The sequence below is a fragment of the Emys orbicularis genome, chromosome 15 (assembly GCF_028017835.1).
Source record: "Emys orbicularis isolate rEmyOrb1 chromosome 15, rEmyOrb1.hap1, whole genome shotgun sequence".
NCBI lineage: Eukaryota > Metazoa > Chordata > Testudines > Emydidae > Emys > Emys orbicularis.
This window is the reverse complement of record NC_088697.1, coordinates 1,275,266-1,288,440: the sequence shown is the minus strand read 5'-3', so window position 1 is coordinate 1,288,440 and position 13,175 is coordinate 1,275,266. Positions and strand designations below refer to the sequence as shown.

The 13,175-nt window shown below is 62.5% G+C and overlaps 1 protein-coding gene across 1 annotated transcript in view; it reads right to left on the bottom strand.

The window, feature by feature from the left end:
- Positions 1–735: 735 nt before the first annotated feature.
- The window catches only part of ZAN (zonadhesin), a 30,424-nt gene continuing 17,984 nt past the window's right edge, over positions 736–13,175 (bottom strand). The window contains 15 exon segments of the mRNA XM_065417351.1: positions 736–1,094; positions 1,426–1,477; positions 1,479–1,571; positions 1,661–1,869; positions 3,029–3,300; positions 4,395–4,523; positions 4,984–5,147; positions 5,477–5,721; positions 5,843–5,987; positions 6,308–6,513; positions 6,947–7,123; positions 7,243–7,337; positions 7,549–7,663; positions 8,176–8,356; positions 8,458–8,705. Coding sequence (XP_065273423.1) covers positions 736–1,094; positions 1,426–1,477; positions 1,479–1,571; positions 1,661–1,869; positions 3,029–3,300; positions 4,395–4,523; positions 4,984–5,147; positions 5,477–5,721; positions 5,843–5,987; positions 6,308–6,513; positions 6,947–7,123; positions 7,243–7,337; positions 7,549–7,663; positions 8,176–8,356; positions 8,458–8,705 — 2,690 coding nt within the window.

The window sequence follows — 13,175 nt, the reverse complement described above, 5'->3', positions numbered from 1 at the left end:
CTGGAACAAGGACGGCACCAGGGGAAAGGATGGGCCCAGACTAGGACGGAGTCTAGTCTGTGAAAGAAGCTTATTGGAACATCTCTGAGGGTGAGATTTACCTGTATTCAGTTTCTTAATGTATTAGGCTCAGACTTGCGTGTTTTGTTTTATTTTGTTTGGTGACTTACTTTGTTCTGTCTGTTACTTGAAACCGCTTAAATCCTCCTTTTTATACTTAATAAAATCACGTTTGCTTATAAATTAACCCAGAGTAAGTGATTAATACCTAGGGGAGCAAGCAGCTGTGCATCTCTCTCTTTATAGAGGGTGGGCAATTTATGAGTTTACCCTGTATAAGCTTTATACAGAGTAAAACGGATTGATTTGGGGTTTGGACACCATTGGGAGCTGGGGGTCTGGGTGCTGGAGACAGGAGCACTCGCTAAGCCATTTCCAGTTAAGTCCAGCTTGTGGGGGACGTGGGTCAGACCTGGGGCTGTGTTGCAGCAGGCAAGTGTGTCTGGTTCAGACCAGGCAGGGTGCTGCAAATCCAGGCTGGCAGGGAAAACGGGCTCAGGGGTATCTCAGCACATCCGGTGGCAGTTCCCAAGGGGTCTCTGTGACCCAACCCGTCCCAGTGGCGTAGTCGGCAGGATCTGCGCACAACTGATCGCTTGAGACACTGGTAGTGATTTTAAGTGAGTTTTGAGTGTGGTGGCTGGAGTACAGACAAAGTGGTTACTGGTTTGTTATTCAGCAGCCACCTCTGGGGTGGGGCGGCTGGTTATCCAGGGACCTGTCACCCAGCGCTGAGATGCAGCCACCTCTGGGGCGGGGCGGCCGGTTCATTGGGGTGCTCACCGCCAGTTTGCGGCCCTGCATCATGGTGACCTGGTAGCCATACACCAAGACGTAGACCTCGCGCAGGAAGGAGACCCGGTGGCGGGCGACCCAGCGCCCGTTCCGGCCCGAGACGCTCAACGGAGGCAGGGCCCCGGGCAGCGTGGGCAGAGTGGTGGTCAGGGTGTAGGTGGCCCGGCCCTGGAAGTGGTAGACGTAACGGTCGAAGGTGCGGTAGTGGGGGTCGCCGGAGACGGTGCACTGGTGAAATTCTGGGAGAAGGGCAAGGGGGTGTTTAGGGGGTGCTTCGGGGTGTCCCCCATCAGCCTGCGCTCCCCCCCTCCTCCCCACAGCCTGGATCTCCCCAAATCCCCCCTCAGCCTGCACCCCCCCCACTCCTCCCCACTGCCCGCATCTCCCCAAATCCCCCCTCGGCCTGCGCGCCCCCCCCCCCCCACTGCCCGCATCTCCCCAAATCCCCCCCCAGGCTGCGCTCCCCCCCTCCTCCCCACTCCTGGATCTCCCCAAATCCCCCCCAGGCTGCGATCCCTACCCCGCCCGGCTGCCGGGACCCCGTCCCCGCCCTCCCTGCCCATCACTCACTGGTGGGTTTGCAGTAGTGGACCCCGGCGCTGTTGAGAGCGCAGTGGGACCCCCGCCGGGCACTGGAATGGCTGGCAGGGGGCGCTACTGTTCGCCAGGCAGGCGCAGCGTTCACTGCAGTCGCTGCTCAACCAAGTGTCCCCCGACTGGAAAAGCAGAGACAGGAGGGTCAGATCCTGCCTCCCGCTCCCCCCCTCCGCGCAGCATTCCACCCCCCACCTGCCACCACACTCACGCTATGGTAACCCTGCTGGTCATCCAGGCAACCACACTCCCCCATGGCGACGCAGGTCTCGTCGCTTAGCACGTAGGTGCGGTCGCAGGCGCAGCCTTCCACGCAGGCTGCGGGGCTTGGGCAGCTGGCTGGGGCGTAGAGGTCGGAGCAGGTGGCCGGGCAGGGCGAGGCGCACTCGGTGTAGTGGCTGTGCGGGGGGCACGGCAGGGCTGGAGGGGGGAGAGGGAGAGAGACAAGAAAGTCGGACTTGAGGGTTTCCTTTCACAAAGTTGTTTTTTCCCCCTGGGAATTTCCATAGTTTTTTAAAAAAGATTAAAGTAGGGGAATTTTTAAGACAATTCGCGGCCCAAAAACTTTGTTACGCTTGTTAAACTATAGATATTTCTATGGAAAAAAATAAGGAAATTCCTGGCCAGAAAACCTCGGTTCAATGCTAGTTAAACTATGGGAAAAAATAAGGCAATTTCCAGCCCCAAAAAACTTTGTGACACTGGTTAAACTATGGAAAAAAAGATAGCAATTCTCAGCCCCAAAAAAGCTTTGTGATGCTAGTTAAACTATAGAAATATCTATGGAAAAAACGAAGGAAATTTCTGGCCAGAAAACCTCGGTTCGGCGCTAGTTAAACTATAGGAAAAAATAAGGCAATTCTCAGCCCCTCAAAAACTTTGTGATGCTGGTTAAACTATAGACATTTCTATGGAAAAACTAAGGAAATTTCTGACCAGAAAACCTCGGTTCAACACTAGTTAAACTATGGAAAAAACTAAGGCAATTCCTGGCCAAAACCCCTTTGTTGTCCTGGTTACACGAAGGAAAATCCCAGGCATCTAGACGTAAAACTGGCTAATCTGAAAGAGCGAAGGACGTTTCCAGACAATACCATGTTGCGCCACTGCAGGATCTAATTTAAAATAAATGAAATTCCCAGCGGAATTGGCTAAAAATTCACCAGCCAAACAAAGGCCTTTGTGAAGGTGGCTAAAATCTTTGCGGAACTGGCTGAAACATGACGGAAGTTCCCGGAACACAGAATGAGTGGAGGCTGGCCAAAAAAGAAAGGACATTCCCAGACCAAAAAACTAGCAAAAACGGAGGGTGATTTTTAAGGGCGAAAATGAACAACCAAACCAAAAACTGACGTTGTGAATTTGGCGAAAAGACGGAGGAAGTTAAGCAGGAAAAGTGGAGGAAGTCTAAAACACTTAGGAACTTAGCAGATAATAGTGAATCTAGCTAAAAAAAAACTAAGGAAATTCCCAAGCAAAAAACTTGGTGAATCCGGCTGCAAACTAAGGAAAGTCCCCAGCCAAAAGCTCTGCGAAGCCGCCAAGCTGGACACCCTGCAGGGAGCCGCGCGGCTCTTACGGCAGAAGGTGCTGTTTCTCCAGGAGAGGCCGGCCACGCCCTGGCTCTTGCAGGCTTCGGCGTAGGCCTGGACGATGTCGCAGAGGGTGGAGGCCATGCCCTGGTATTCGCACATGTCGAAGAGGCAGCTCTGGACAAAGGGCTGGGGATCCAGGAGCCCATGGCAGGCCTGGTATTTGGGCGAGAGGATCTCCTGGCACAGGGCACCGAACCGCTCCTTCTCCTGCGGGCTGCAGCGGGGGTCCAGGTCCTCGCGGTTGTCCGGCTGGCAGCTGGCAGTGGGGACAACGTGGGTGAGTGGGGATGGGGAGCAAAGCAATCACTCCCCCTCCCCAGTGAATGGTTTAAACCAGGCTCCAGCCCCGCACCCAGGGAATGGTTTAAACCTCTCCCCCGCCCAGACAATGGTCTAACCCCTCCCCCCCTCCCGGTCAATGGTCTAGTCCAGCACAGCCCCTGCCCTAGTGAATGATCTATACTGGTCAATGGTCCAGCCCATCCATCCCCAGTCAATGGTCTAGTCCATCCCCCCCACATCAGTGAATGGTCCAACCCAGGCCCCCGCCACCAGTCAATGGTTGATGCAGGTACCTCTCCCTCATGGTCCAACCCAGGCCCCTGCACCCCATCCCCCTTCAATGGCCCAGCCCAGGCTCCCCCCCTGCAGTCAATGGTCCAGCCCATCCATCCTCAGTCAATGGTGTAATCCACCATCCCCCCACACCAGTGAATGGTCCAGCCTAGGCCCCGCTCCCCGCCACCAATTAATGGTTTGGGGCAGGTACCTCCCCCCCCGTACCATGGTCTATGGTCTGGTCCAGGCCCCCTCCCCAACACCAGTCAGTGGCTCAACTCAGGCCCCCCTTGCAATCAATGGTCCAGCCCATCCACCCCCAGTCAATGGTCTAGTCCATCCCCCCACACCAGTGAATGGTCCAACCCAGGCCCCCAACACCACCAGTCAATGGTTTGGTGTAGGTACCTCCCCTGGCATGGTCAATGGTCTGGCCCACACCCCCTCCCACATGCCAGTCAATGGCCCACCCCAGGGCTCCCCCGCCTGTTGTCAATGATCCAGCCCACGTCTCCCACGCCCCCCGCAGTCAATGGTCCAGCCCATCCCGCCCCCGTGGTCAATGCTCCAGCCCAGCCCCCTGCCGCAGTGAATGGTCCAGCCCAGGCTCCCCCTCCCACAGTCAATGGTCCAGCCCATCCCGCCCCCGTGGGCAATGCTCCAGCCCAGCCCCCTGCCGCAGTGAATGGTCCAGCCCAGGCTCCCCCTCCCACAGTCAATGGTCCAGCCCAGGGCCCCCCCACAGCCAGTCGTCCAGCCCAGCCCCCCCCCCATCAGTGGCCTGCCTCTCACCCCGGGTCGGGGTCGCCGGGCGCCCGCCAGCTGTTGCCGAAGTCGGTGGCGTTGGCGGCCGGGCGCCCGCTGGGCAGGGCCAGGTCGTCCTGGCTCTGGTTGTTGTAGTTCCCACACATGCCGCAGACCGGGGGGGGGGGGGGGGGAATGGGGCAGAGGTCAGGGGGCAGAGTCACCGGGGGGGGGTCAAGGGTCAGACCCACCCCCAACGGGTTATGGGTCACGTGGGGGAAGGGGACCAGGAAAGGGGCAAGGGCTCAGGCCCACAGGATGGGGCTAGGACGTGAGGGCGTGGCCAGGCTGGGGCCTGGGCCCTGGGGGGCGGGGCCATGGAGGGACCTGGTCCACGTGGGCGGGGCCAGGGCCCTGGGGGCGGGGCCAGGCCATGAGGGTGGGGCCCAGGCAGAAGTCAGGCCCACGGGGACAGGACCAGGCAGCTCTAGCCCATGGGGGCAGGGCCAGGTCTATGGGGGCGTGGCCAGGCAGGGTCTGGCCCATAGGGCGGAGCCAGGACATGAGGGCGTGGTCAGGGCCCTGGGGGCATCACCAGGCATGGGTCCCGCCCACAGGGGGTGTGGCCAGGCTTACCTGGCCGAAGTAGATGCCGGAGAGCTGGATTTCCAGGTGCTGGTTCCCGTCGAACCGGACGAGCAGCCCAGCCTGGCTCCGCAGCTCCGTGTAGACACCGCTGGTGCTGACAGAGACGCCGGGAACACGGCCCAGCACCGGGGTGCGGACCCGCTCCCCATCCACCTGCGGGACAGCCGGGGTCACAGGGTCATGGGAGACCCTCCCCCTGAAATAGCCCCTCTCTTCCCCTCCCCAATGCAACCGAGATGCGGCCACCTCTGGGGCGGGGCGGCTGGTTACCCAGGGACCCCCTCGCCCGGCGCTGAGATGCAGCCACATCTGGGGCGGGGTGGCCGGTTACCCAGGGACCCCTCGCCCGGCGCTGAGATGCAGCCGCCTCTGGGGCGGGGCAGCTGGTGACACAGGGACTCCTCACCCGCCCGCCCTCTTCCCTTCCCCCTCCAGCTCCCCATCCCTGCACCCCCATTTCCTAACTCCCCCCCGCATCTCACCAGCACCCGTCGGTTCTTCATGAGCGTGAAGCGGGCGCCGCCGATCTCCACGTGCACCAGGCGCAGGTAGGAGGCCTCGGGCCGGCCCCGCTCCTCGTTCTTGCCTGTGACGTTGAAGGGCTCCAGGTGCCCGTCCCCGCGGCACAGGGTCACCAGTGTGTAGGTGCAGGTGCCCAGGAAGGTCACCATGGCCCCATCAAAGGTGAAGTAGTGAGGGTCCCCAGCCACGTGGCAGGAGCCCACTCCTGGGGGAGACAAGAGCCGGGGGTGAGACAGGCACGCCGACATGCGCCCAGCTCTGGGGCGGGGCAGCTGGTTACTCAGGGACCGGCGCTGAGATGTAGCCACTTCTGGGGCGGCACCTACTTGTGTCCTGGCAGCCCAGCAGTCCGTTCTCCGGCCGACACTCCTGCACGGGGCTGCAGCTCCACGGCTCACAGCTCATGTTGTTGGCGCTGGCGCAGGTGCAGCGCTCGGTGCAGTTCTCGGTCCCCATCCAACTCTCACCCACCTGGGGGAGCGGGGACCCCAGTGAGAAGCAGGGAGAGAACCCAGGAGTCCTGGCTCCCAGCCCCCCCTGCTCTAACCACCAGCCCCCCCTCCCCTCCCAGAGCCGGGGAGAGAACCCAGGAGTCCTGGCTCCCAGCCCCCCCTGCTCTAACCACCAGCCCCCCCTCCCCTCCCAGAGCCGGGGAGAGAACCCAGGAGTCCTGGCTCCCAGCCCCCCCTGCTCTAACCCACCAGCCCCCACTCCCCTCCCCGAGCTGGGGAGAGAACCCAGGAGTCCTGGCTCCCAGCCCCCCCTGCTCTAACCACTCCCCCGCCCCTCACCGGGTGGTACCGCCCGTCCGTGTCGCTGCAGCCGCACTGGCTCAGGGGGACACACGTCTCCCCGCTGAGAACGTAGCCGTCGTTGCAGGCGCAGGCTTCCACGCAGGGCAGGGAGGGGCAGCTGTTGGGCGCCCCCGGGTCGGTGCAGCTGGACGGGCAGGGACTGGCACAGGGGGTGTAGGTGCTGCCGGGGGGGCAGATAAAGGCTGTGGGGGAGAAGAGACACGGGGCTGAGACATGGACCCCTCGCCCAGCGCTGAGATGCAGTCACCTCTGGGGCAGGGCGGCTGGTTACCCAGGGACCCCCCATGTGCCCTTGGATATAGCCAGGACTTTCCCACAAAGTTTTTGGTCTGGGAATTTCCTTAGTTTTTATTCTGGAAATAGAACTCAGGAGTCCTGGCTCCCAGCTCCCCCTGCTCTAACCCACCAGCCCCCACTCCCCTCCCAGAGCTGGGGAGAGAACCCAGGAGTCCTGGTTCCCAGCCCCCCCTGCTCTAACCCACCAGCCCCCACTCCCCTCCCAGAGCTGGGGAGAGAACCGAGGAGTCCTGGCTCCCAGCCCCCCTGCTCTAACCACCAGCTCCCGCTCCCCTCCCAGAGCCGGGGAGAGAACCCAGGCGTCCGGGCGGTGCTTACGGCACAGGCTGCTGTTCCTCCAGGCGATGGGGACCCCAGCCTGGGCGCAGCGGTCAGCGTAGGACTGCAGGGCGTAGCAGAGGGAGGTCGTCTCACCCCCGGTGCCGCACAGATCGTAGCGGCAGCTCTTGAAGGAATCCGCGGGGGGCACAGCCCCATGGCAGGGGGCAAAGGGGCCTGGGAAGGAGAGAGACAGACGGGGCATGAGCAAGGGAACAGCACCTCTCAGCCACCATGTCCCAGAGCCGGGGAGAGAACCCAGGAGTCCTGGCTCCCAGCCCCCCCTGGAGTCTCACCCTGGGGGTCGGTCAGGGCTCCACAGCTGGTCGGCTTCTGAGCTTCCAGGTTGATCTCTGGGTCACATACGCCTGGGTCCCCAGAGTTGGTGCAGCTGGGGCAGGAGAGGAAAGTCAGTGCCAGGCGAACACCCTCCCCCTCGGGGTCACCTCTCCACAGAGACACCCCCTCTGGGCTGCGGAGAGAACCCAGGAGTCCTGGCTCCCAGCCCCCCCTGCTCTAACCCACCAGCCCCCGCTCCCCTCCCAGAGCCAGGGAGAGAACCCAGGAGTCCTGCCCCCCCCCCCCGGTGCTGCCCCACTCACCCCGGGCTGCTGGCGCCCGGCACTGCCCAGCTCCCGCCCAGGCGGTCGGCGTCGGTGCCGGCCGAAGTGCCATTGGGCATGAGGTTGTCGTCGGAGCTTTGCCCGTTGTAGTTCCCTGCAAGGGGAGGTGGGACGGAGGAGTGAGGCTGGGATGGGACCCAGGTGCCTGGGTGTGATGGGTGGCACCAGGGGACCCAGGCATCCGGGCACCAGGGGACCCAGATGTACGAGCAGAACAGGGGTCACCAGGGGACCAAGGGGTCCGAACACCAGGGGACCCAGGTTTGCAGGGATCAGGGGACCCAGGCGTCCAAGCGGGACAGAGGGCACCAGGGGACCCAGGCGTCCGAGTGGGACGAGGGGCACCTGGGGACCCAGGTATCCGGGGACTATGGGATCCAGGCATCCGAGCAGAACAGGGGTCACCAGGCGTCCAAGAAAGATGGGGGGCACCAGGGGACCCAGGTGTGCAGGGACCAGGGGACCCGGGAGTCCGAGCGGGACAGGGGGCACTAGGGGACCCAGGTGTGCAGGGACCAGGGGACCCAGGCATCCGGGCACCAGGGGACCCAGGCGTCCGAGCGGGACGGGGGCACCAGGGGACCCTGGCGTCCGGGCAGCACTCACCGCAGAGCCCGCAGAGCCGCCCGGCATAGGACGATGGCGCCAGAACCTCGACCCGCTGGTTCCCGTCATACCGAACCCGCAGTCCGAAGTCCGTCTGCAGCAGAGCGTAGCCACCGCTGACCCGCACCCCGAGCCGGCCCCCGGCCAGGCCCACCGGCAGGGTCACCCGCTGCCCGTCCACCTGTGGGGAGAGAGGGGGGGGCCGGGGCGGGAGTGAGGGGCATTGGCAGAGCTGGGGGAGCAGGGGGATGGGGGGCGGGACGGGGGGGGGTGTCTTCTCACCGTCACTCGGCGCCCCTTGAGCAGCGCCACCCGGTGGCCGAACACCTCCACAGCCACGGCGCGGACGTAGGAGACCCGGGTGCTGGCCCCCCGGTGCTCATTGGTGGCCTCCGCGGAGAAGCCAGGGAGCCCGGCGCTGGCGTTGCAGGTCTGGGTCAGGGTGTAGCTGCAGGTGCCCATGAAGTGGAAGAGCCGCCCATCGAAGGTGGTGTAGTGAGGGTCCCCAGCCGCCACACAGACCCCCGAGCCTGCGGGGACAAGCCGTTACATGCAGCCGCTGCAGCCCCCTACCCCAGAGGTGGGCACATCTCAGCGCCGGGCGAGGGGTCCCTGGGTAACCAGCCGCCCCACCCCAGAGGTGGGCGCATCTCAGCGCCGGGCGAGGGTGTCACAGAGTATGGGGGAACTCAGGGCCCTGCACCCCCGGCTTCCTGCGATTCACCATGACTCTCAGCCAGCCAGTAAAGCAGAAGGTTTATTTAGACGACGGGAATACAGTCCGAGACAGGTCTTGCAGGCACAGACAACAGGATATCCCTCAGTTAGGCCCATCTTGGGGTCCTCGGGCACCCCAGCCCCCCTCCAGAGGTCAGAGCCCTCCCTGCCTCCAGCCACCTCACCAGCCAGCTTCCCCCGACTCTCTCTTCAGCGACCCCTCCCACAGCCTTTGTTCAGTTTCCCGGCAAAGGTGTCACCTGGCCCCAGCCCCCTCCTGGGTTCTCATGTTACAGGCTCAGGTATTTCCCTTCAGTCATTCTCCCATCCCCCAACGCAGACTATCCCAGCCACACTCCCCTGTCAGCACTCACAGACCGCAGTAAGAACAGTCCCAGTTCGTCACATCTCCCCCCTTCGAGACCGAACTGAGTGGGGTCACTTCAGCCAGTGACCCGGGGAAGTTCGAACCTACCCCCGTTCCCATGGATGCCCCAGCATCCCTCCCATTCCTTGGTGAGAATTACACCAGGCCCCTCCAGTTTCACACCCCCCCTTAGGACGGGGGTGCTCGAGGGCATTCGCAGTTCGCATGTGGGAAGGGTTATGCGGCCTGTGCCCTTTTCCCACCCCAATACCCCTGGGGTTCCAACTGGGCTGCGGTCTTCTCCCAGCGCTCCAGTCTGGAGGTCTGTGCTTCGGGCTCTCTTGGTTCAGAGCCCCCCTTTTAACCTTGGCCGCCCTCTGGAAAGGCTCCTCTATGCTGGGCAAGGGTCCTAAAGCCGTTTTCCCCCTTGTCCCGGGCCTTCCTCCCTGTGAGGAACTGGGACTGTTCTTACTGTGATCTGTAAGTGCTGACAGGGGAGTGTGGCTGGGATGGTCTGCATTGGGGGATGGGAGAATGACTGAAGGGAAATACCTGAGCCTGTAACATGAGAACCCAGGAGGGGGCTGGGGCCAGGTGACACCTTTGCCCGGGAAACTGAACAAAGGCTGTGGGAGGGGTCGCTGAAGGCAGAGTCGGGGAAGCTGGCTGGTGAGGTGGCTGGAGGCAGACAGGGCTCTGACCTCTGGAGGGGGGCTGGGATGCCCGAGGACCCCAAGATGGACCTAACTGAGGGGTATCCTGTTGTCTGTGCCTGCACGACCTGTCTCGGACTGTATTCCCGTCGTCAAAATAAACCTTCTGCTTTACTGGCTGGCTGAGAGTCATGGTGAATCGCAGGAAGCCGGGGGTGCAGGGCCCTGAGTCCCCCCCACACTCCGTGACAACTGGTGGCAGCGGTGGGATCTACTGCACCCCGTGGACGGCGCTTCCTGCAGTAAGTGACTGGGGAGAAGTAAAACGAAGGGGGATTGACGGGGACCAGGCGTGCTGAGGAGTCAGAGAGAGACGGTTATCACCCCTGGGAGTGTGTGACCAGAGAGAAGGACTTTTGCAGTAACAGGGTCCCCCGGGGGATCGCAGCGAGTGGTCCCAGGGGCGGAGGAGTCTGCAGCTCGACCCTGGCAGAGAGGTGGTGACCTCGAGAAGGGCTGGCACACTAGGGGTCTCCCTGGAGACTGTGGGGAGCGGTGAGCACACAGGCCTGTGAGTGGCCAGCAGGAAGATGTATGCCAAGCGGCTTAAGAGCGACCTGGTGGAGCTGTGCAAGCAGAGGGGGGTGCGCATTGGGAAGCTCACCAAAGAACAGCTCATTGCCCAGCTGGAGAAGGGAGATCGCGCGAATGAACTGATCCCTGTCTCTGAGGGAAGCAGCCTGGCAGATGCAGCGCAGGCCCCAGTGTCTGTCCCAGCTGGGAGTGGTCAGCCGGCTGCTGAGGGCTTCCCGAGACCCCTCCTTCCTATGCCTAGGGGAAGGGTGGGGAGGAGCCCAGCGAATACCGAGGGCACCGTGACCCCCCCGGCCAGCAGGGGATCCTCCCGGCGACGCTCGCCGGCCAGCAGGGGATCCTCCCGGCCACGCGCAGCATCCGTGGAGCGGAATGGGCTGGAATGGGAGAAAGAGCTAAAACTGAGAGAGCTGGAGGATCGTGAACACCAGAGGCAGCATGAAGAGAAACTGAGGCATCGTGAACGGGAGGAGAATGAGAGACAGCGTCAGCAGGAACTGGAACTGGCGAGGCTGAAGGGCCGCGAGCCCCCGGCTGCGGTGAGTGAGGGGGGACCCAGGACTGCACGGAACTTTGATAAGTGCATCCTGGCCCCACGTAAGGAGGGGGAGGACATGGATGACTTCCTGGATGCCTTTGAGACGGCCTGCGAGCTGCACCAGGTTGATCCTGCAGACAGACTCCGGGTTCTCACCCCCTTACTGGACCCCAAAGCCGTGGCCTTGTACCGCCAACTGGAAGAGGCGGAAAAAGGGGACTATGAACTATTCAAAAAGGCCCTGCTACGTGAGTTTGGGCTGACTTCTGAGATGTACCGGGAAAGGTTCCGGAGTCAGGATAAAACCCCGGAGATCTCATATCTGCAACTAGCCGTCCGCATGGAAGGATACACCAGCAAGTGGGCTGCTGGGGCCCAGACAAAGGAGGACCTGGTTAAACTGCTGGTACTGGAGCAACTGTATGAGCGGTGCCCATCCGACCTGAGGCTGTGGTTGGTGGACAAAAAGCCAGAGAACCCGCGACATGCAGGCCGGCTGGCCGATGAGTTTGTGAAGAGCCGGTCAGGGGCTGGCAGGGAGGAGTCCCAAAGGAACAGTCCCACCACAACGCAGAGCGAGAGTCACCATGGGCCATCCCAGCGGGAAAATACGGAGAAACCCCACCAAAGGGGAAGATCCAGCGTCAGGTCCATCCAACCCACTCGAGGGGACCCCTGGGACATGGTCTGCTATCACTGTGACCAAAGAGGTCACATACGGGCCCAGTGCCCCAGGCTCAGGGACAGACTGAGCAGACCAAACCCACAGAGGGTTGACTGGGTAGAGACCCAGCCGGGCGAGAGGCAGCACTCCCAGGGAAGGGGGCCTGGCAGAGTACCACCTGCTAAGGAGGGAGGAGAGCTCCAGGCCTGCTCCTCTGCGGGGCGGGATGCTCCAGACTCAGGGTTTTTGGTTTATACGGTGGGCGCGGGGCGGTCCCTCTGGAAAGAGTACCTCGTTCCCCTGGAGGTGGATGGGAGGAAGGTCGATGGATACTGGGATACGGGCGCAGAGGTGACGCTGGCCCGGCCCGAGGTGGTGGCCGCAGATCAGGTGGTGCCCAACACCTACCTGACCCTGACGGGGGTGGGCGGGACACCGGTCAAAGTGCCCGTGGCGAGGGTACACCTGAAGTGGGGGGCCAAGGAGGGCCCCAAGGATGTGGGGGTACACCCGTATTTGCCCACTGAGGTGTTGATGGGGGCGGACCTGGAGGACTGGTCAAGCAACCCACCAAGTGCACTGGTTCTGACCCGCAGTCAGAGCCGGCGAGGGGCACTGCGCCCTGGCCTTGGGGAGGGTGCCTTGCCCGAGGCGCAGGACCCTAACCTGGTGGGGAGGGAACACCCAGGGACACGGCTCAGGGAGGCTGCGGCTTCAGACCCAGCCGGCAAGAGAGAGCAGGTGGCCATCCCTGTCCCAGCTGCTGAGTTCCAGGCCGAGGTGCAGAAAGATCCCTCCTTGCGGAAGATAAGGGACCTGGCCGACCTCGGTGCGGTACAGACCATGGGGAGAGGCGGCCGGAAAAGGTTCCTGTGGGAGAAGGGGTTCCTGTACCGAGAGTGGGCTCCCCCAGGGAAAATGGAGTCAGGGGGGATCAGGAGGCAGCTGGTGGTACCCCAGAAGTATCGCCGCCAGCTGCTGTACTGGGCCCATGACATTCCCCTCTCAGGGCCCCAGGGAACCTGGCGTACCCAGCAGAGGCTGCTACGGAGCTTTTACTGGCCTGGGGTCTTTGTTACTGTCCGGCAGTACTGCCGATCCTGTGACCCCTGTCAGAGGGGGAGGAAGGCCCGGGACAAGGGGAAAACGGCTTTAGGACCCTTGCCCAGCATAGAGGAGCCTTTCCAGAGGGTGGCCAAGGTTAAAAGGGGGGCTCTGAACCAAGAGAGCCCGAAGCACAGACCTCCAGACTGGAGTGCTGGGAGAAGACCCCAGCCCAGTTGGAACCCCAGGGTATTGGGGTGGGAAAAGGGCACAGGCCGCATAACCCTTCCCCCATGCGAACTGCGAATGCCATCGAGCACCCCCGACCTAAGGGGGGGCGTGAAACTGGAGGGGCCTGGTGTAATTCTCACCAAGGAATGGGAGGGATGCTGGGGCATCCATGGGAACGGGGGTAGGTTCGAA